The 21,736-nt window shown below is 43.9% G+C and overlaps 1 protein-coding gene across 7 annotated transcripts in view; it reads left to right on the top strand.

Moving 5' to 3' along the window:
• The window catches only part of DNAH1 (dynein axonemal heavy chain 1), a 77,703-nt gene that overhangs the window by 16,235 nt on the left and 39,732 nt on the right, over positions 1-21,736 (top strand). For 4 of the 7 annotated variants that reach the window (XM_040569291.1, XM_040569287.1, XM_040569289.1 and 1 more), the window contains exons 12-29: positions 249-399; positions 964-1,157; positions 2,501-2,726; positions 3,502-3,621; positions 5,496-5,578; positions 6,983-7,124; positions 7,595-7,750; positions 8,689-8,887; positions 10,293-10,546; positions 11,465-11,677; positions 13,374-13,538; positions 15,193-15,314; positions 15,838-15,943; positions 17,353-17,532; positions 18,378-18,518; positions 19,514-19,677; positions 20,145-20,258; positions 20,873-21,061. In XM_040569291.1, the coding sequence (XP_040425225.1) occupies positions 249-399; positions 964-1,157; positions 2,501-2,726; positions 3,502-3,621; positions 5,496-5,578; positions 6,983-7,124; positions 7,595-7,750; positions 8,689-8,887; positions 10,293-10,546; positions 11,465-11,677; positions 13,374-13,538; positions 15,193-15,314; positions 15,838-15,943; positions 17,353-17,532; positions 18,378-18,518; positions 19,514-19,677; positions 20,145-20,258; positions 20,873-21,061 (2,919 nt within the window). Of the gene's footprint in view, positions 1-248; positions 400-963; positions 1,158-2,500; positions 2,727-3,501; positions 3,622-5,495; positions 5,579-6,982; positions 7,125-7,594; positions 7,751-8,688; positions 8,888-10,292; positions 10,547-11,464; positions 11,678-13,373; positions 13,539-15,192; positions 15,315-15,837; positions 15,944-17,352; positions 17,533-18,377; positions 18,519-19,513; positions 19,678-20,144; positions 20,259-20,872; positions 21,062-21,736 lie in introns of those variants that run through there. The other 3 variants (XM_040569292.1, XM_040569293.1, XM_040569294.1) reach the window with 3 other exon arrangements.

Genomic DNA, 21,736 nt, shown 5'->3' with positions numbered 1-21,736 from the left:
TAAGGTTATGTCTTTTGGGGATCCCGGTCATGATTGCCACTTCCTTCTTAGGCAGATGAGAGGTCTCAGTGTCTTTACAAAACGCTGCATTCTGAAGTTACCCGTACCTTCATCTGTATGGAGCAGTCCTCCTTTCCTCTGCTTTCATCTCCACCCAGTAGGCAATTTTAGTATCAACACCACTGCAATATAGTCGTGTGCTGTTTTCTCAAAAAACATGTGTTCTTCCTCATCTCTTCCCATTGCAGGCCTCAAAGGAATCCAATCTTTGTAATAGACCTTGTCCTAGATGACGGTGGTGTTCATTTCAGCCCCTCTCTGGAGAGCTTTGAGGAGTCCCTCCTTTCTCTGTTTGACAAGGGAATACTGGTGACTCACACTGTCCCACAGCTGGAGAAGGTAACTATTCTGCATCAGCTGTGATCCAGCTGTGCACATCTCCCCAGCACATTGCAGCTTGGCATAAACACCCACGAGCTTGTACTGAGGGAGAGAGCTGCGGAAGTAGGTAGCTAGGAATCCAGTTTAGTTAATTCGGGCACAGTGCTGTGCTAATGCAGCTCTGTTCTAACAGTGTTTCTCTGTGCACTGCATCTCTGTAACTATTCTGCATGGTTTCTATCTCTTCTTTGGGTGCTGCAGGTTCTGTGGAGCTGTATCCTAAGTAGCCTGGTTGTCCAGAGCGCATGGCAGCTAGTAAAAATAGTTTCATAAAGGAAATAGCACCTTTTCCAGTGCCATTAGTGTAGTACAGATCTCTTCTGCATATGCATCCTTCTCCCTGTTATTTTGAAAGACCCATCTCCCTAGATCTTCCTTCTTTGGGGAATAGCTTAAAACTGATAAAACAATTCCTGACACAATTAAGGATGGTCTGCATGACTTCCAAAAGAAGCTGCCTCTCCTGTCGGGGCCACAGCTAGCTCTGCTAGTCCTGAAAGACCTCTCTTCTTCCTCTTCCAGTATGTGATAGAGAACATACTCGTCACGGGCACACCCTTGCTGGACTCAGTGGGCTTGCATGAACCAGAAGTGGAAGAACTACGTGAGACTTTGTGGTCTGCCATTCAAAAGACACTGATCCTTCTCCAAGCCTATGCCAGGAAATACAAGAAGTTCCTAGAGCTCAATAACAATGATATCCAGTACTTGCTAAAGTAAGTGGTATCTCACAGGGGTGCCTCTGACACAAACACGAGACTTTTTTGAAAGCTTTTGAGGGGATGTGTGTGAGAATGCGGGACCTGATATGAGCCCCCAAATGTGTGTGACATGTCTCAGATGTTCATATGTTAGATCAGACATCCATCAGAGGCAGCCTTCTGCCATGGGCAGTGGTCCATGCTTTCAAAGGAAATTGATGGCGGCAGAGAGAATTTCTCTGTACCTCTGACAGCAGTCACATTCCTGACATGTTTGTAAGTGTAATTGGAGATATTAATGGCCCTAAAAATGACTTATCCTGTTTGAAAATCTAATCAGCATACTTGACTCTGACTTCAAATAGTGTCTGTTCAGGCTGATAGCATTCTGTAGAAAGTAATGTTTTCTTTTGTTTCAGCCTCATTGTTTTCACTGCCAAAACTCCTCTTCACACCTGTGCTGTCCTTTACCCTCCAGTTACTTTAATGGTCTTTTTCTGGTGCCTTTTGTTTTTTCCAGTCAGTCCAAACCGTTGAACTGAAGCCGTTTTTCTTTTGTTATTACAACTACAGAAATTTACAAATCCCATCTAACAAGTTTCTGTGTCTTCTCAGAAATCATTGCTTCCTAATCTTGCCCTGTTTACACCAGTGCTTTCATTTTGTCTCTCCCTTTCCTCTTGCCTTGATACCTCTCTCATCATTCTTCCACTCCCTTTCTGCAGTTAAATTATTTTTTGCATGTTTTCCTATCATCACACCTGTAGTGCTCTAAAATCCATTGCAGATTTGAGACTGTCCCTTCCCTTTCTCCCCAGTAACATTATCCAGCTACATACCAATTTGATGTCTTGTACATGTGCCTTCTGTAACTGGGGACCTGTCTACCTTGCTACGTGTGTGTGGCTGTAACGCAGGTAGGCACAGGCAGCCTGGCTTCCTCTGCTTGGAGGTGGAAGCTGTAGCAGTGAAGACAGTACTGCAGAGCCTTCTGAGCAGGCTGGTCACCCATCAGTGGACTTATCTCTGCTAACATGGTGGACTTTACACTGAAGCCCATGAGATGTCTTTGCTAGCGCTCATGTACTTTACTATTATATTAAAAACACCCCTCACTTCCTATGTGGACAAATCTATGGCTGTAAGGTCTAGAAGGGGTTGACTGCCTTTCAGTCTGCATTTGCAAAAGTTGCATGCATTCAAACAGATGTATGTTTTAATAACTGTGAACACACACATCATTCATTTCATGTGTTGATCATTTAGGTGGACATGTCTGGATATCCTTCAAGAAGCAGGGATGTTCAAATAATTTTAAGGTCTATTCTACCTTTTTTTGTCGATGTTTTTACTTACAGAGATTACCAAGAGCAATGTCCATCTGCTCAGGATGTAATGACGATAGTAAACACACACTTGTCTGAAATGGAGAATCTGGACAACTCTCTGCCTACTTCTATCGTCATTGGTCCCTTCCATGTCAGCGTAGAAGGTGTTAAGCAAAATTTGTCCAAAAAATACAAAGCACTTGCCACTTTCATGTTGGACTTACTGGCTAAAAATCTCCATTTGCAGGTGGAGAATGTAAGTTATGTGGTTCCATATTGCCTGTCAGTGTCCTGTCTTGTCCTTCTGCTTTTGAAGTCAGTGTGTTTGTGGGATGGCCAAGAGGCAACAACTGAGGCTTAGTTATTGAGAACATTCTAAACATTGCATTGGAGTTATTAGTTAAAAAAATGACAAGAAGGGTGATGTGCAGACTGTTGAATATATTATGTGCCTGAAAAAAAATCTGTTGAGATGCAAGTCATCAATACCCTACCATCTTATAAAAAAAAGTATCTGTGGATTGAAAAGATCTGTCTAGTAGACAGCTGGCAAATCCTTCTCATTGCTCTGAAGATAACTGAAATATAGACAGTTGCATCTTTCAGAGGTTTGTCTAAATCTGTTTTCATCATCATTTCAAACATATACCTGCCATTCTTCTTCCTCTTTTTTTTTTCCCCCAATCTCTTTTCACTCGACCTCAAATGAGGTGGGTGGAGCAAGACTGTGGAAAGAAAAAGAACGGCACTGTGTACTCATAACTTTAGACCACCTTCAGAGTCGGAAGTGGGTGGATCATGACATGTTTTACAGTTTGACCATTAGTGATTAATGACTTGATTTTTAAAAGGTGTTGCTTACCTCAGTTTTGGTTGGCTCAAGTTGGGGGTTATGAGCTCAGTACCGTAACAACCTTTGCCATTGCTTATTTATGGAAAAGATCAGTCCTCAAACTGATGAAGCTTGGTAGCCCCATGCTGAAGCTGCAAACCTGTAGGGGTGCTCTTTTCTTTGCTGTGTCCTGTTGCAGATCTGTGATGCATACAAAGCTGTCAGCTTGAAGATGCATGAGAAACCAAACAGTATTGAGGAGCTGGCAGAGCTGCGGGAGTGGATGAAGGGAGTCCCTGAGCAGCTGGCTGTGCAGAAGGTAGGGCAAACTCTCCTCATGGGCAGGGTACACCCAGGGGAGTAAGGAGAAAACTTATCAGTGCGATGTATGGGGTCTCAGAAGCATAACTCCACTTTCTTTTGTGAATATGTCAATGTGTGCAAGACCATAAGATTCCTAGTTATCAGATTTATATTTTTAAATATATAACATTAATGTAAATAGCTACATCAACAAACCTAAAATAGCAGTTAAAAATGTTGCCCCCTGCAGGGGTGTTGGAACTAGATGATCTTTGAGGTCCCTTCCAACCCAGGCCATTCTATTCTATCTCTGTTCCCAGAGAGTGGTGGTCAATGGCTCTATGTCCAGATGGAGGCCGGTGATGAGCGGTGTCCCTCAGGGGTCTGTCTTGGGACCAGTGCTTTTCAATATCCTCATCAATGACATAAATGATGGGATTGAGTGCACCCTCAGCAAGTTTGCAGGTGACACCAAGCTGAGTGGTGCAGTCGATACACCAGAAGGAAGGGATGCCATCCAAAAGGACCTGGACAAGCTGGAGAAGTGGGCCCACGTGAACCTAATGAGGTTCAACAAGTCCAAGTGCAAGGTGCTGCACCTGGGCTGGGGCAATCCCAGGCATTAGTATGAACTGGGAGAAGAACTCATTGAGAGCAGCCCTGCAGACAAGGATTTAGGGGTTCTGGTGGATTAGAAGCTTGACACGAGCCAGCAGTGCACATTTGCAGCCTAGAAGGCCAACCGTATCCCGGGCTGTGTCAACAGAGGGGTGGCCAGCAGGTGGAGGGAGGTGAATGACCCCCTTTGCTCTGCTCTCGTGAGGCCCCACTTGGAGTGCTGTTTCCAGGTCTGGAGCCCCCAGCACAAGAAAGATGTGGACCTGTTAGAACGGGTCCAGAGGAGGGCCACGAAGATGCTCAGAGGGCTGGAGCACCTCTCCTATGAAGAAAGGCTGAGAGAGCTGGAGATGTTCAGCCTGGAGAAGAGAAGGCTCCGTGGAGACCTCATTGTGGCCTTTCAATACTTAAATGGTTCTTATAAAAAGGATGGAGAGGGACTCTTTACTTGTGTAGATAATGATAGGACAAGGGGGAATGGTTTTAAACTGAAAGAGGGGAGATTTAGATTGGATGTTAGGAGGAAATTCTTCACTTAAAGAATGGTGAGGCACTGGAACAGGCTGCCCAGAGAAGTTGGGGATGCCCCATCCCTGGAGGTGTCAAGGCCAGGTTGGACGAGACCCTGATCAACCTGATCTAGTGGGTGGTGTCCCTGCCTGTGGCAGGGGGTTGGAACTAGATGATCTTTAACGTCCCTTCCAACCCGAGCCATTCTGTGATTCTATGAAGGGCTTATATATGCTTTCTGCTACCTTCATGATGTGTTCTGCATTTGTTTATCGAAAATCTGTCTTCTAAAAATGTAATGCTGTTTTCAAGAAGATATATCTGCGACCAAATGTTTGTTTTGCTGTTAACTAATTTCTTCTAGTAGGACATCTTGGTGCTGAGTTACCTCAAAGCAATTTGTGATGGTAGTCTCCTCCCAGTTGAACACATGAGGAACAAAGGCACCAAGCTATAAACTGACTTATCCATGCCAAATGAGAAACCTGGAGGATAACCCAAGACACTCAATTTCTGTCCAGCCCATTTTTTTTCATTCATATAGAACAGAGAGTGATATGATGACTTGATCATTAGCAGAACAAGGGCTTGGAAATCCATTCTCACTGTTTACGCAGCACAGAAGCAGCCTTACATCACATTAAGCTAGTGTGACTAAGGCCCTCCAAAGGTGCCTCATGAAAATGAGGTATAAACCAGAGAGTTGGAATCAGTCTGGTCTGAAGGTGCATATTTTTTGTCTCTTTCTCTCACCACGTGCAGGAACTGATTCGTGAAGTTGTGGAAGATTACAAGGTCCTGGAGGAATTCCTTTACAATCTCACTGAAGAAGACTTCAGTCAAAAGTGAGCACAAATCATTCCTCCCACTGTTAAAGTGGGACACTTTGCAGCAATTGCCACTCTCAGTGCTTCAGGGTCTATGTGTCTATCAAGAGCTCCAGCAGAACTTTTAAGTGCCTCTCAGCTATATGATCCCTGAATTCTTAAAATGAAGCTTATAGAGAAGCATGGATTCATGCTGCCTTCAGGCCTGGGGCAAGGCAAACTAGTAGCTATTAACCTATTTAACTTGTTAAGCCTCTTTTCTCTTTTGTTTATTTTTGTTTTTTTGGTTGGTTTTTTTTTGGAGGCCTTTGCAAGATCTCAAACTACGTGGTTTAGTGTGTGTCTGAAACTGAACGGACACTTCCAAGGTCTTGGTAGAAACACTCCCAGTACTTGCCGAGGAATAAGAAGGAATATAAACTTGTATCATTGTTACTGTATTTCTTCTCTATGCAGTCTCCTCTTAATTTTTACCTTGACAATGTTATTTAGATTGGGACTTGACTATGCCCCAGTAGCAGAGTCAGCTCACACACACAGTTACAGAGCTTCTAAAGTCAGCTCAGCCCTGCAAACTGCTCTCATGTTATGGACATGGTCCATTATGTCTACAACTTCAGTGAGTCTTTGCAGAATGCTTCTGAAACTAGAATGATGGGGTAGACAGTGGGGGAAAAATAAAGAAAGAAACCTACAGAAACCGCACAGGAAAGCGGCTCAGCTCTAGGACAGCTTAGCACAGATGTAGCTGTGTGCCCACTGGCACGTGCAGAACTAGCAGATAACTGCATTCCCAGGTGCTTGGAAGGGGGATGACCTTGAACATAATCCTGCAAAGCTTTTATTTGGCATTGTACACAAACTAACAAGTCCAAATGGAATAACAGTAGGCAGTGGCTGAGCAAGAACCAAGAAACATGCCTTAAAATGAGCAGCCACATTGTGCAGCCTTTCCTGTATCTGAATCACACTCCCCAGGGCACTCTGCATTTTATCTGGGTTATCCTGGCCACTGATTTCCTTACTTAATAGGAGGCTGGCTTTTTCAGGAGCCCTGAAAAGCCACAAATCAAGACTGTCACCCCATTTTTTCAAGTTCCTTGTGAATACAGTCAAAGACAGACATTCCCACTGGATGCCTACTGTTATTTTGCCATGTCCTAGCTTTTCAGCAACATATTTGATTTGTTCCTTTTAAAAAGGCCCTCCACCTCTCCTGAGACCTCTCCAATTCAATAGTCTAGTCACAAGGACTGCATACCAACAAGAAAAGCTGGAAAAAAATGCTTTGTTGAAACCACATGTGTTTCTGTTGTTGTAAAGCCTCCTTGTTTGGTGGGAGTTGGTTTTCTCATTCTTTTAAGCATTCGAAACATATGCTCAAAAAGTCTCTCTTTCTGTCATTATATCATGTGGGTACAGGTGGACTGCAAGTTACTGGCCCCTGAAAATAACTATGCAAGCTGAGTCCATTCGTCTCCAGCACATGAAGGATGAAGACAAATTTCGCAAAATCCAGGTCATGAATCACAGCAGCTTTCAAGAGAAACTGGAGGAGATGCAGGTATTAAGCCTTTGACAATAAAAACTGTCCAGAGAACAGGGCCTGGAAGGTCTTATGGTCATCCAGGGAAGCTTTCAGGTGTTAGTTTAGTGTTTTTAGGTTAATATATTGTTGGACCAAAAATTATCCAGTATTTCCTGCAGTACTCTGCAGGAAACACTGACTTTTCACCAGGAAATTGTTCAGCAAGATACAATATTCTGATTCTTGGTGCTCGGGCACCACATGCTCCTCCTCTCTTGCTTACTCAGTTCTCTGCAGAGCATCTTCCTTGATGTGCTGCCGTCAAGGGGGGAAATACAGCATTCAGTCAGAGAACTCACTTTGTGTGGAAGACCCTGAAATAATATCAGAGTTTTGGAAAAATCTTACCTTTGAGTATAATAAAGAACACACCAGTAAGCTGAGATTCCCAGAGGCAGCCCTCAGGTTCTGAGCCATACCTCATGACTGTCATTTTTTTCTTCCAGCTGACTGTAGGTGGATTTTCTGTTCAGGTGGACATTAACCAAGCTCACAGTTTGGCTAACGAAGCAAGGCAGGTCAGGAAGGAGTTGAAGGAGCTTCAGAATTTGGCAGTTCTCTACAACAACAGGGAAAGAATATTTGGGATGAAAGTTACTAATGTAAGTGTCAGATCCTTATACCTACAGAATGCTAACTATTGTTGGGTCTTCGAGGTGATAAGTAAGCAAATAAAGAGTCACAGTTCCTCAGGGAGGAATCCTTCATGCTATTTTGTTTTTTCTGACATTGACTAGGGAGGCTTCATAGACCCGTAGAGTGACCATGCTGTTCCATCACTCCACTGTTGTGGAGGTTGTCCCAGATGAATGTTCATGGGCCTGATACTGCCCCTTCTGTGAGAGACTCTGGGTGTCCATGCACAGATTCGAGTGATTTTAATGAGGAAGAATTAGATAGGGAAGGTCTTGATGCAGCAGTTAACATGCATCAATTTCCATCAGGCTGTTACTGCAGTTGTGTAGACGTGAATGACAATGTGCAAAGCAGTGTGTAGTCCACTGGATGGGCTCAGATGGTAGCATGTTCTCTCTCCTAAGGCAACAGTTTATATAGTTGAAAAGACTCATTTTGCTTGTAGCTGTTCAGATGCCAGCGAATCATTGTCACCCACATCCGACCTGGTCTGGCTGCAGAGTAGGAGCAGAGTTTACATAATCATTTTCTACCCCTCAGTCTGTGGTTACTTCTCCTTCGCTGTACGGACCCAAATTTCAGTATGTTCAATATGATGTGCAGCATGTACTTTTTCTGAGTGTGTATAGACTGCCTATCAAAATGTCGTCATTCGCAACAGAGCATTTGTAAAGGCAAGGGGGAGAGAGTGCTTTCCATGTCATACATGTGCTGCAGGCACAGCTCCACTGGATGCATTTTTGCCTGAATGCAATCCCTTGGAATCTACATTGTGGCCCCAGTAGAAAAGAGTCTCATACATACTCTTGAAAGTACAATTTTCTCATAGCTTACCTGAGATTCAAAAAAGATCTGTGCCCTTTATTGCCTTTTGGCATGCTTATTTTTTTCTCTCTTTCCAAAGTACAGTAAGCTATCCGGGATGGTTAAGGAGTTCCAGCCATACTGTGATCTCTGGACTACAGTGTCAGACTGGATGCGCTGGCATGGGAGCTGGATGAATGATCCTCTCATTGAAATTGAGGCTGAACAGCTGGAAAAGAATGTCAATGACTCTTTTAAGACAATTCAGAGATGCGTGAAGCAGTTCAAGGACTCACCAGGTAGCTACACAGTCTGGGGAAAGGATGTTGGTGCATATCAGCATATTGATGTGAGGGATGTCACAGAATACTCAGAACAGGGAATATGAGGATGTCATATGGATGTGTTGTGTATATTAGAGCCAGCTGAGAAACTGCTAGCAAGATTGTTTTCCAGGAAAAAAAAAAAAAGTGGAAGTATAATGATTCACATCAAGATATGTTTGCTGCTTAAAGTACTAGTTTGGCATGGAAACAACCAGGCTGCAAATTCCCAGGACAGCACTGAGATAAAAGCCATCCTCTTACTTTGAAGTTTATTCTACTTCATACAAATTATTAAATATTATCCAGATTACTCACAGAGAATTATTATATAGTCTAGTGGCAAGTGACTGGAGATGTGTAGTTTTAAACCCTTACTCAGGTAAGGCAGCAAAGGAACTTGAATCTGAGTGCTGTTCCCTTGGCCAATCTTATTTTCTTCATTGGCCAACTAATTTAGTGGAAAGCCAGAAAAGATCTCATTTAAAAAAAAAAAAATGCGAAGTCTGGAAATTACCTGTGCAATGTAATAACTGTTTTCTTTCTGCCCAAATGTGTATGAATTTTAGGTGATGCAATTCATGTGAAGATCTTTTTTTTAATCATGGCTCCTAGTAAAACTGGAATTAAGCCTTCAGTCATAGCTTAACTTCCCATTCCATGTTTCTCTGAGACGCATTGGTCATTTAGAGATAATTCTAAAATTTTCTGCCAGATGGCTTAGATTGAAATATATTTTGCAGTGGGAGATTTTTGATTCATCCTTTTTAACTCAAACTCTCTCTTAAACAATGCTGTGAATCAGCCCCAATGGAGGAGGTGATGAGTGGATGCATGAGTAACTATGAATCATTATGGTAAACAGAAATACTAAGAATACCTGCTCGTATTCATTGCAATATTCCCTAGCACCTGGTATAATGTGTGTTTTGGCCTTCAGACTCCTTGCCTTTGCATACCACCCAGCAGGGAATGTGAGGTGCTCACATTGTTGCTGTGACTCTGCAGTGCAGCTACTCAGTGTGCAATCAAAAAGAGGCACGTGCTGTAGTCATGTCTCAGAAAGGAAGTCTCATGGTGAGCTCTAGGCTAAGGCATACTTCTTCTTAGCATGGACTTGCCTGTAACAGATTTGAGGCTAATAGGCAGGCCCACTTCTGGGAGCAGGCTTGTATCCTTGCTTAGTAGCAGCATTGAGAGAGCCTTTGTGTCCTCATTACTTCAAGCCTGCATTTTCCATTGCTCTCTCTCCTGCTGCTTACCCCTATACTCTGTATCTACAAGCACACCAGGCTTTAGACAACAACTTTTAGGAAGTTTCTTAAGACAACTTCCTCGCGTGCTATTGTTGTTGATGTTTTTCTGTTTCTCTCCCTGAAAGCATGCCAGGGTGTAGCAATGGAATTCCGAGACAAGATTGAAGAATTCAGATTATATATCCCCTTAATTCAAGGGCTTCACAACCCTGGTATGAGAAACCGGCACTGGGAAATGCTGTCAGAAGCTATTAACATTGATATCAAGCTAGAACCTGATCTGACACTTCGTCGCTGCTTGGATATGAACCTGCTGGACCATATCGAGAGCATTACCAAAGTAGCTGAGATAGCTGGCAAGGAATATGCCATCGAGAATGTGAGGAGGAGAGAGTGACTTGTTGTTTCTTTGGTTGTCTTCAGAGATATTTGTTGGATTCTGCTGAGCTGTTGAGCAGGCAGTCATTGCCTTGGGTAGTGTTCATGTTCTCTCAGAGCATTATGCACATTCTGCATCACAAATGAGAAGTCTGCTGCCCTTAGAGATGGGAGCAGTGACCACCCAATTGAATTCACACACTAGAATAAGTTATTTTTGCCTTGCATGGAATCTACAGTTGCAGCATAACAGCATTGTCTGATGGTTATGCTAGTCTACTGGTTGGTTCCCACACCTCAGTGTGTGATTAGTAACTGTTTAAATTGAAGTAATTTGATTGTCTGCATTCTCCCAGTCAAAAGTCATGTCAGGAAAATTAGCTGTTTCTGGAAATCAAGGTGATAAATCCTTTATCACAGTAAATGTGTGCAAGGAGGACTTGGTGGCTCTGGAGATTCATAGGCTGGACAGTCTTTCAGCTTCAGTTCATACATTCTGATGTGATCTAAGATGGTCTTGATTGAAAGTCATTACTGCCTGGCAGCTTTTGTTCTCTGAAATCTCAGATGAGTTCCAAGTGGAGAGCAACCCCTTTCACAAAGCTATCATTACAGTAATCATTAACTGGAACTACACTGGCATCCTCTGTGCATCCAGTAGATGTCTGAAAGGGAAACTACCCTTTCTCCCCTCAAGGTGTTCCTTTCAGGACAGTGTTGAGGTGTTGAGTCCGTGGGCAATGCTGAGGAAACATGCTGTTGCTCAGTGTGTGATGCATTAAATACATAGCCGCAGTTTTCAGTGGAATCCGAGAGCAAAAGTCTGCCTGCTAGAGAGGCACATTGAGAGATGTGGAAGGTGGGATAACCACTGCACAGGTCGTATTTGAAAATTAAATTACTCATACCTCTGTTCCAGGTACTCAACAAGATGGAGAATGAATGGAGCTCTGTTTCATTTACTGTGTCACTTTACAAAGACACGGGCACTTTTATCCTGAAAAACACTGATGAGGCTTCTCAGCTCCTAGATGATCATATTGTCATGATTCAGAGCATGTCCTTCTCACCGTTCAAGAAAGCTTTTGAGGATAGGATGAACACATGGGAAAACAAGCTGAAGATGACACAGGTATTAGTTACCCCACACACGCATGAAGCAGGCAGGCATCTGGTCTGTTTAATATGGACACTGTGAGTGGACAACTGTCAAGAGAATAGTCTCTGAGGAGGAAGAGGGTCTGTTAAAGCCCTCTGACTCTAGTAAAGTAGTTAATCTCACCGCCTTACTCTGCAATTAAAAGTGATGTAATTTCAGGCCTTTGCTACCTTTGACAACACCTTTTAGTGTTGTCGTACTGGCATCTCTAACAACATTACACTTAGTGGACCTTACAGATTCTTTACAGGCACTATGGTAATCATGTCAAGCTGAAGGCTGAATCCCATTCACGTTGGTGTGGGAAAACACATGGAAGACTGCTGTTCAGAACAGGATCTGGCAGACTGTGCCAGCACTTCCACATCAGACCTGAGCCTGAATGTTCAACACCCAGCAAGACACCACCTGCAGAATAGCACTTTGCTGCAGGAGAAAAATTCCTGTACAAGTATCTTACTGGAGAACTCTCTGTAAATGCCATGTAAATGTACAGCAGCATTGTTATCTGTTATTCATCACTGCCTTATTCTGTTCATTGGTGCTTACCATCTGGGTGTGCTGGGGCCATAGGCTTCTAGAGTGCTGGTCGTGTCTCATAAGGATGCAGAAATGCTACTCTAAGCCCTAAAGCAGAAAGTGATATGGGGAAATTCAGCTATTTACTGTGTCATTTTGACTGAGATATTTTATGTGTTTTCGCCCTGCATTCTTATTCCTCCTTTTGATTGCATTCATTCCTGTCACTAAAGACCCGTGAAGCCTCTTCTGGGAACTGGCTTATTGGGTTAGCTGATGGGGTATGGCAAACACAGTTGTCTGCATTACAAGAAAAAACAGTCTTGCTAGGTTGAGTGACTGCCTGTGCACAGGGAATGGTAGGGGACAGCTGCCTGTAACCAAGGCTGCTTTCCTCTGGCAGTCTGAAAGGCAGTCAAACACACTGCTTTGCAGCATTGGGCAGGTTCCCTATACCTTCCAGTCTCCCATGGCTGAAAATGTAAGAAGAGGTTGTTCTTCTAGTCTAGTTCTTGCTCTTATAAATGCCTGATAAACAGGATTTCCTCTCTGAAGTGTAACTTAAATGTCTAGCTTTTCATTCATTTTCTTAATTCAGAGTGTTACTCGAAAATCTATTCATGGATTATTCTGTAGGCAAGGTTGGGGCTGGTTTATGTGAGACAGGAGAGAGGATATGGCAGAATTGCAGAGTATGGGGAATTTTATTTGTCATTCTTCTCCCCACATAAAGCTCTTTTCACAAAATAAAATACCATCTCACTTTACAGAAGTGGTATCTTCTGTAAAATACAGAAACAGTAGCCACAGAAATTTGACCTAGCACCACAAAGTCCCTTTGAGCTTTAGTATTGGCTTATACATAGGTCTAAGCTGCCTCCATTAAACTAGTCAATGTTGATTCTGATGCTTACTGACAACAGTCAGTAGAAGGGATGTTTGCATTATTGCATTGCTGATTTTTTGGGAAGGAACTTCCAGCTCCTGGCTCTGCAAGTAGATTTTAAAATTGTGGAAGCTCTAAGCACAGCATTACTTCTTTTTTGTTCTGTTTATTTATATATTTAACCCATTCTTGTGCACAGTTTTGATTGATTTAGTCAAACAGGTTCACAGAGTGGTGTAATGTACTCTTTTCCCTTCCCACTAGGATGTCCTAGAGGAATGGCTGAAATGCCAGTGCTCTTGGCTCTACTTGGAGCCCATCTTTAGGTCAGAAGACATCAAAAGACAGCTCCCAGTGGAAAGTGAGCGCTACCAAGCCATAGATATGGACTGGAGGATCATCATGAAGAATGCTAATGAAAATCCTGAGGTGTGTACCTTGATGAAAACTAATGCAAGTATCCCAAATTCCTCAGGCCTGTACTCACATGAAGGTTGCCTATGAGTCTTTGTTTTTGTAGTGGTCTGGGCATGAACAGCAGTGTATAAACTGTGAGACCTTGCCCCAGGTGGTGTGCTGTGTTTCTTCTCTTGGAACATGGCCTTTCCTTCTGGTGTTGAAGTCCACAGTTCTGTGATGCTTTGCACCAGTCTGTCCACCCCCTCCAAGTTCTCCCCAGCATGCAGAGTCCCTTCCTCCAACAACTCTTGTAACCAGCTTAAATCCTAACCATAAGATATCTCCTTTGATTCCTCCTGAGGTCTGACTCTGTAAAACTATTTAGAGATGTTGCTTGGCTCTTCTGTTGCCCATGTCTGCTTTCTGTGTCCCGGTAAAAGTGCTCTGCACTCATTTTTTTTCTCCAGTTACCACTTCCCAGGACTACTACATCACCACTCATCTTCCATATTATCATCAAGGCTTTTGATACTGTCTCCCATGACATCCCCATAGGCAAGCTCAGGAAGTGTGGAGATAGATGAGTGGCAGTGAGGTGGATTGAGAACTGGCTGGATGGCAGAGCTCAGAGGGTTGCGCTCAGCAGCACAGGGTCTAATTGGAGGCCTGTAGCTAGCGGTGTCCCCCAGGGGACAGTACTGGGTCCAGTCTCATTCAACTTATCCGTCAACGACCCGGATGAGGGAACAGAGTGCACTCTCCACAAGTTTGCTGATGACACAAAGCTGGGAGGAGTGGCTGATACCCCCGAGGGCTGTGCTGCCATTCAGAGGGACCTGGACAGGCTGGAGCATTGGGCAGTGCAGAACCTCGTAAAGTGCAACAAAGGCAAGTGCAGGGTCCCGCACCTAGGGCGGAATAACCCCGTGCACCAGCGCAGGCTGGGGGCTGACCTGCTGGAGAACAGCTCTGCAGAGTAGGACCTGGGAGTCCTGGTGGACAGCAGGCTGACCAGGAGCCAGCAACGTGGCCTTGTGGCCAAGAAGGCCATTGGGATCCTGGGGTGCCTTAGGAAGTGTGGCCAGCAGGTCGAGAGAGGTGATCCTGCCCCTCTGCTCAGCCCTGGTGAGGCCCCACCTGGAGTGTTGTGTCCAGGTCTGGGCTCCCCAGGACAAGAGGGACGTGGAGCTGCTGGAGCAAGGCCAGCGGAGGGCTACGAAGATGCTGGGAGAGGGCAGGGGCATCTCTCCTATGAAAGGCTGAGAGAGCCGGCCCTGTTTAGCTTGGAGGAGAGAAGACAGAGGGGGGTCTTAAAAATGTGTACAAATACCTGAAGGGAGGGTGTCAAGCGGATGGGGCCAGACGCTTTTCAGTGGTGCCCAGTGACAAGACGAGGCAACAGGCACAAACTGAGACCCCTTCTTTACTGTGAGGGTGACAGAGTGCTGGAGCAGGTTGCCCAGAGAGGCTGTGGGGTTTCCCTCTCTAGACATACTCAAAACCCGCCTGGATGCCATCCTGTGCAATGTGGCATAGGTGAACCTGCATTTCAGGGGGTTGGACTAGATGATCTCCAGAGGTGCCTTCCTACCTCAGCCATTCTGTGATTACAATTATCTCCATTGCCTTATCTCCCACATGCTCACAATACTGATGCTTCCTATGTTCTCTGCTCTGTTTATAGGTGATGTCTTTGTGCCCTGATCCTGCACTACTAGAAAACCTGCAAAAATGTAACAAACTATTAGAACTTGTACAGAAAAGGCTGAGTGAATACCTGGAGACCAAGAGAGGTGCTTTTCCCAGGTAACCTCAAAGTTCAGTGCGCTGTATCACACTTCCTGGTTCAGAAATTATGAAAGGAGAGGCTCATTCTAGTTAACTCTGCCAAGAAAGAGCACAGCAAAACAAGTGTATGCTTATGATACTGTTAGAAGACTGCAAACATCAGTAAAGCCTGTACCTTTCAATGCTGCCATCTGATGGGGAGAAAACAGGCAGACACAAATGTTCTAAGGGCTGTCCAGTAGCGTCTCGCACATCTGTGTGTTTTGGTCATCATTTGTCTAGAAAGGATTAAGTGGAGTAAAATGAAGACCTCCATGTAACTCTCTTACCTCTGAAGGAATACTACTTTTCTTTGAAAGCTCCTTTTCATGAGAGTAACTGACTTCTGCAGATGAAGAAATCATGGCTGCTACTCTCCTGCACAAACACAGAGATCAATGAGCAGTCACAAACATGGGACTTGTTCCTCATCTTCTGAGGACTCAGTCCCTGATGCCACAGTAAAGAGAGCCTCCCTTCACCCCTCGCTCTTTGTTTCCAGGTTCTACTTCCTTTCAGATGATGAGCTGCTGGAAATACTGTCTCAGACAAAGGACCCCACTGCTGTACAACCTCACCTCCGCAAATGCTTTGAGAACATTGCACAGGTAGGCAAAGCAAGCACCTTAGAGGTTTGGCCCACCTATGGGAAGCTGATATCATGGGAACTTAGAGGCATTCTGAGATCTGGAGGAGAGTTCATGCTCTGCTCTATGGAAATGGAAAACCTGTAACTGTATGTAGGCATTGCAAGATGCAGGCTCAGCCACCAGGAAAACACAATAACTTGATTCTTAGAGACAGCTTCTCTTTTCCACGTGGGATAAAAGAGTTGAGTTGATTCTGCCCCTTTCTAAACAACATTAAGAAAGGAGATAGGGTATAAAAGACTCCCAGTCTGCAAAGCAGAATAAAACACTTCCAGCATGTCCATGGAAGCAGAGCAGAGCTCCACAGTTAACTGGCTGCCCTGGAGTGGGATTCAAGCAACCTCACTTTAGACATTTCAGAGCCAGACATGTGCCTATGAACCAGATACCCTCAATTTTCTTTTCGACCTTCTGTTTCCTTTAGTGAGGGGAAAAATAGGCATCTGCAAAGGGCAGCTTACTAGAAGTCTCAGATAACCATCTTAGGAGGAGAGGACACTCCCTCTGGAGATGCCTGTCTGTCCCACCATGGAGGCTAAGAGAAATACAATCATCAAAAGATTTGGGTTGGAAGGGACTTTTAAAGATCGTCAAGTCCAGCCCCACTGCCATGGGTAGGGACACTAGATCAGGTTGTCCAACAGCCCAATTGATAAATAGCTCAGACTTAGCTGTGCTTACAGACAGCTGGTTAGGGTGGAATCCCACACTTGCTAGCAGCGTCAGGAGGGAGTAAACAAGCCTGAACTGAACTAAGTTTCTTCCTTCATCCTGACTTAGGAGCTGGGATTAACCCTGCTATTTTCCTCTTTATTATTTCTAATTGACTTCAAACTCCATGGCTAGACACAGCTCATACCACCACCAATATTCAGACATGAAAACCAATCTCCTAGTCATTAGCTTGGGAAAATAGAAAGGAAATTGAACTGGAAATCTGGTGCAAAGTCATTGGAATAAATAAGGGAACTTCCAATGATTTGCTGGGGCACTGGAGAAGCTGTTAAAATTTTACTCTTAAAACCAGGCACTCTGACCTCAAGGGAAATGATCTGAATCTACAGAATTGAACAGGAATCAAGGGTTTGAATCCCAGACAGGCACTGAAAAATGGTTGTCCCACATATAATTTGATTTGCTTCACTCAAGTTAAGCCTGCGATGTGAATCACTTATCATACAATCATCCTCCACTTTTTTGAAGAGGTCATTTTGCACATCTGTGACGTTTTATTATTATTATTACTATTGACAACCAAATTTATAGCAAGCATGCAGTGCTACAGCCTGGCTGTCCCTCAGTGGCAGGAAGGCAGGGGCAGAAAGGAAACTCGCCATTCGTGTCTCCTGTTGTGCTTCCTTCATTAGCTGCAGTTCCAGGAGGACCTACAGATCACACACATGTACTCTGCTGAAGGAGAAGAGGTGAAGCTGTTTGCTCCTATCTATCCCACTGACAGTGTGGAGGACTGGCTGCTGGAAGTGGAGAAATCCATGAAGGCCAGTATACGGGACAACATCGAAAGATCAATTGGTGTTTATCCAGAGGTAAGAGTTTTATCAGAGACTAGCCAGTCTCTGGTGTCTTGGTTCCAGGCTTGCCACAGAGATCACCAATGATGGAGCTCATGAATCTGTGATATTCTACTAGTTTTAAAATACAGCCTTTAATCTAGTTCTGTGTGGGTCAAGTGCAGAAGGCACAGTTCAGCAAACGGTTAATGGTCCAGAGAATGCAAACCACTGATTCAACAACCATGGAATACTTTCCAGTGTCATAGAACAGCCCTATATGAATCCATTTCTATTTGTCTCTCCAGGCAGCTTCTTTCTTATAAGGATCTACCCTCTTATGTCTTCTCCTTCAGCTCTTATGTCGCACACACTGTGCTAGGGGCCATCAAAGGCAACAGTCAGTGTACACAGGGGATGCATCTTGGTTCTGGTTTCTGCATAAAAGCTATACTGGTAGAAAATCTAAGTTTTGTTTGGATCTAGGAAGATACAAACAAACAAAAAAAGCCTTAAAAAAAAAAAAAAGCCTTCAGATATTTTCCATTACGGTTTTCTCTAGTTTCAAATTTTTGGACTGAGTAGAAGTTAGAACAGGCCAGAGGAGGGAAAACATGTTTTTGGCTCACACAGATGTCTGCTCTTTACCTGCTGCTGGCCACTTGCAACTGGTTACTAATCTACAAGTGGCAAGGCAGGGAGAATGGGGTACCGAGTGTCCAGGGAGTTCATGCCTAGAGAAGATTCCCTCATAGCAACTAGCAGGAAAAAAAAAAAGTCTCTTAAATGAGTCCAGTTCTTGTTTGTTAATGATGTATCTCAGAGCGGGGAAACTTAGAAATTAAAAAATCATTCTTATCGCTATTTTTCGCTTGTTTAAGGTGTCACGTACTACATGGGTCTTGCAATGGCCTGGCCAAGTGACCATTGCTGGCTGTCAGATTTTCTGGACAAAGGAAGTGTCTGAAGCTCTGGAAGCTGGAGATTTGTCCAGCAGGCTTTTCCCACAGCTGACTACTCAGGTAGGAAGATGAACATAAAGGTAAGATTTTGTCAGAAGGGGATTTGTCAGTCATCAGATAGCTTATAAATACAGGCAGGACAATACTATAGTAGAAGTCATCTCATGTCCTATACCACCAGTTTCCAATGATTGTGCTTTTGTTGTCATAACCCAAACCACCGCACATATGTTACCTGAAATTTGCTCCCAAAACCCGGTCAGTTCCATGCATGTCACAACAGTGTATTTTTTGGAGATGCAATCCTGCATAGCACAGCTTAAAAATCGGTAATTAGCTCTCATCATTTTAATTATTAGGATATTTGTCATCATAAACCTCAAATAATGTACAGGATTGACAATATCAGTAGGTGAAGACAGAAAGAGGATGAAACATAACATATCCAGAGTCACTCAAGAAGTCAAAAGTGGGGGGGGTAGAGGGTGCAAGAAGAACAGGACTGAAGTTGGATCTACAGTGATGGACAGTAGAAATCAAAATGTAATTACATCCTTCTTACCTATTCCATGCATCTAATCAGGCCTAAGACCTGGGAGAAATGGGCTTCTGGGCTTCATGGTGCCTGCAACTTTTCATGTGAGTATGGTAAGGGTGTAGACAAAAGTCTACCGTACCCTGGGGTGCATCAGGCACAGCATTGATAGCCAGTCAAGGGAAGTGACTGTTCTGCTTGACTCTGCACTTGTGTGGCTTTAGCTCGAGCACTGTGTGCGGTTTTGGGTGCCACAATATAAGAAGGTCATAAAACTATTAGGGAGTGTCTAAACTTGGGATATTCTATGATTCTACAAAAAAATCAGCTCTGAGACAGCCCTGAGCAGTATTTGCTTGCTGACCAGTCATTCCTGTCTCTGACAAGAAAGAGGCAGAAGTTACCTGGACACAGCTTGTGATTTGGACTTAATGGGCCATAAGGTTGATTGCATTGTGTTAGTACAGCCTGGGTCTTTGGGATATGGAGTGCTCCAGAGTGTTTTCCTTTCCTTATCCAGCTGGGTGATTTGGTTGCCGTGGTCCGTGGAAAGTTGTCTAAGATGCAGCGAGCAGTGTTGTCAGCTGTCATTGTGATTGAGGTCCATGCCAAGGATGTTGCAGCAAAGCTGATTGAGGAGAATGTGACAAGCGTGAATGATTTCGAGTGGATCTCCCAGCTCAGGTAGAGAGCTTAGCTGTGGGACCTCACCTGGCCTCCCTGGCCAGTCTTCCTTTTCCTTACCCGTCAGCTGTGTCCATGACAAATGGAAATGAGTTTGCACAATCTGTAAGCAGTATTCCTGAGGCACCTCTAACATCCCAGGAGGATGTCAGTTCTAAGGCATCTGAGACAGGTTTGGTGACATCCGCTTTGGCAATATAGACTATGCCATGCCATGGTATCTTAAATGCCTCACTGAAAAGGGAATGCTCCGGCCCAGGTAGGAGTCCAGTGCTTGATATAACACCTAATTTCAGGTCCTGTGAGAACTCCTGGGCATCCCATTGTGTTACCTTATCCTTTCTTTTCATTAGAGGCAAATTCCCTGGCATGCAGGTCTCCAAATCCGTGGTCTGTAGTCCTATGAGCTCATGTATTGTCTGCCAGAAAGTTTTTATCTTTCCGATGTCATGTTCACTCATCATTAGATACTACTGGACGAGGGGGGACCTGTACATCAGAGCAGTCAACGCTGAATTTATGTATGGCTATGAGTATCTGGGGAATAGTGGCCGTCTGGTTATCACACCCCTCACTGACAGGTAAGGAAATTTTTTTCTGGGTGGTAAATGTACCTTTTTTTTTTTTTTTTTCCTGGATGAACAAGCCTCATCAGGGGTTAAACCAAGGATCTGACCATGCCAGGCTTACTTCTTTATGTATGTAAATAGAAACCATTTGTACAGTGAAGGCTTACTTGAGATGAGGGTGTAGAAACATCCTTGCATGAGTCCTACTGTGCTCCTAGTGATCAGTGCTCACCCTGATTTGCTTACTTTCTCCTGATTCTCAGTGTAGTGCTCTGACTCGTGTAAAATGCCTTCCTGATAGCTAAGGAGCTCTTCTGCAAACCACTGTATGAGGTATCTAATACTCTGGAATATGCAGCGGTAATAATAGTTGCACCCTTTTTTAACTGTCCTTTTTCTAGAGAGTAAATTTACAGCAGTGGCAGAAGGATTTATCCATGCAGGCCCTTATGAATACTAATCAAGGCCGCATAGCTAACTCCTTTGCAAAGTGCTGCATATATAAGCAGTTCTGCAGAATAATAAATGGCGGATTTCTGCTTGTCTCCAGATGGATAGATCATGTCTCCTTTACTGAAACCAGCAGTAGGAATGCTTCTCATTAGCTGGTCTCATATTTGTTGTAGGTGTTACCTGACACTTACAGGAGCTCTGCATCTGAAATTTGGAGGAGCACCTGCAGGACCAGCAGGAACAGGCAAAACAGAAACAACAAAAGACCTGGGGAAAGCACTAGCAATCCAAACCGTAGTGTTCAACTGCTCTGACCAGCTTGACTTTATGGCAATGGGAAAGTTTTTCAAGGGACTAGCCAGGTACAGTGAAATACTGTGTGTCATTATCAAGGAGCAAGTAGGATATGGAGATGCTGGCCACCAGGTGGAATATTTTTTATCCACCAGGTGGATATTTTTTATAACAGCCCAGAAGAACAAGCAAAGCCCTACTTAGAGAGTTGCTGTGTTCCAGAATGAGCAAAGTTATAAAGCTTCTGCCAAAATAGTAAGACAGTTGAGCCAATTTAAAAAAAAAAAAAAAAAGGATAAAAAGAGATCCTGTTCATTTAAAGCAAAATTAAAATGCCTTGCACCATCCACTGTTTGACACCTGTAAAAATGTTTCCAGCTCTGACTTTTGTTTTAATATTGTGCACGTTGGACTGAGATGCAGCCCACAAGCTGCTTAATCTTAAGAAGGAGAGTCTGCAGAGTGTATCCAAAATTGAGTAGCCAAGAGAGACTGTTTTAAGCTCTGAGGAATCCTCTCAGAGATACTTCCCTCTTCTCTACATATCAAACAGAGCTGGTCCAATTAGTCTGTTGCATGCTGGTGAATCTGAATTAGTTACTCCAGCAGATACTGATACTCCTTTCTCAGATGTTTTCTTTGTAAGTAGTTTCACTTCTTTCTTAAACCATGCCCTGCGGGAAGATCATCTTTCTCATATACATGCTTCCAGCTTTATACGTAGTTTTCCAGGCTTTACAAAA

This window comes from Cygnus olor, chromosome 10 (genome assembly GCF_009769625.2).
Source record: "Cygnus olor isolate bCygOlo1 chromosome 10, bCygOlo1.pri.v2, whole genome shotgun sequence".
Taxonomy (NCBI): domain Eukaryota; kingdom Metazoa; phylum Chordata; class Aves; order Anseriformes; family Anatidae; genus Cygnus; species Cygnus olor.
This window is presented reverse-complemented; position numbering and strand designations above follow the sequence as displayed.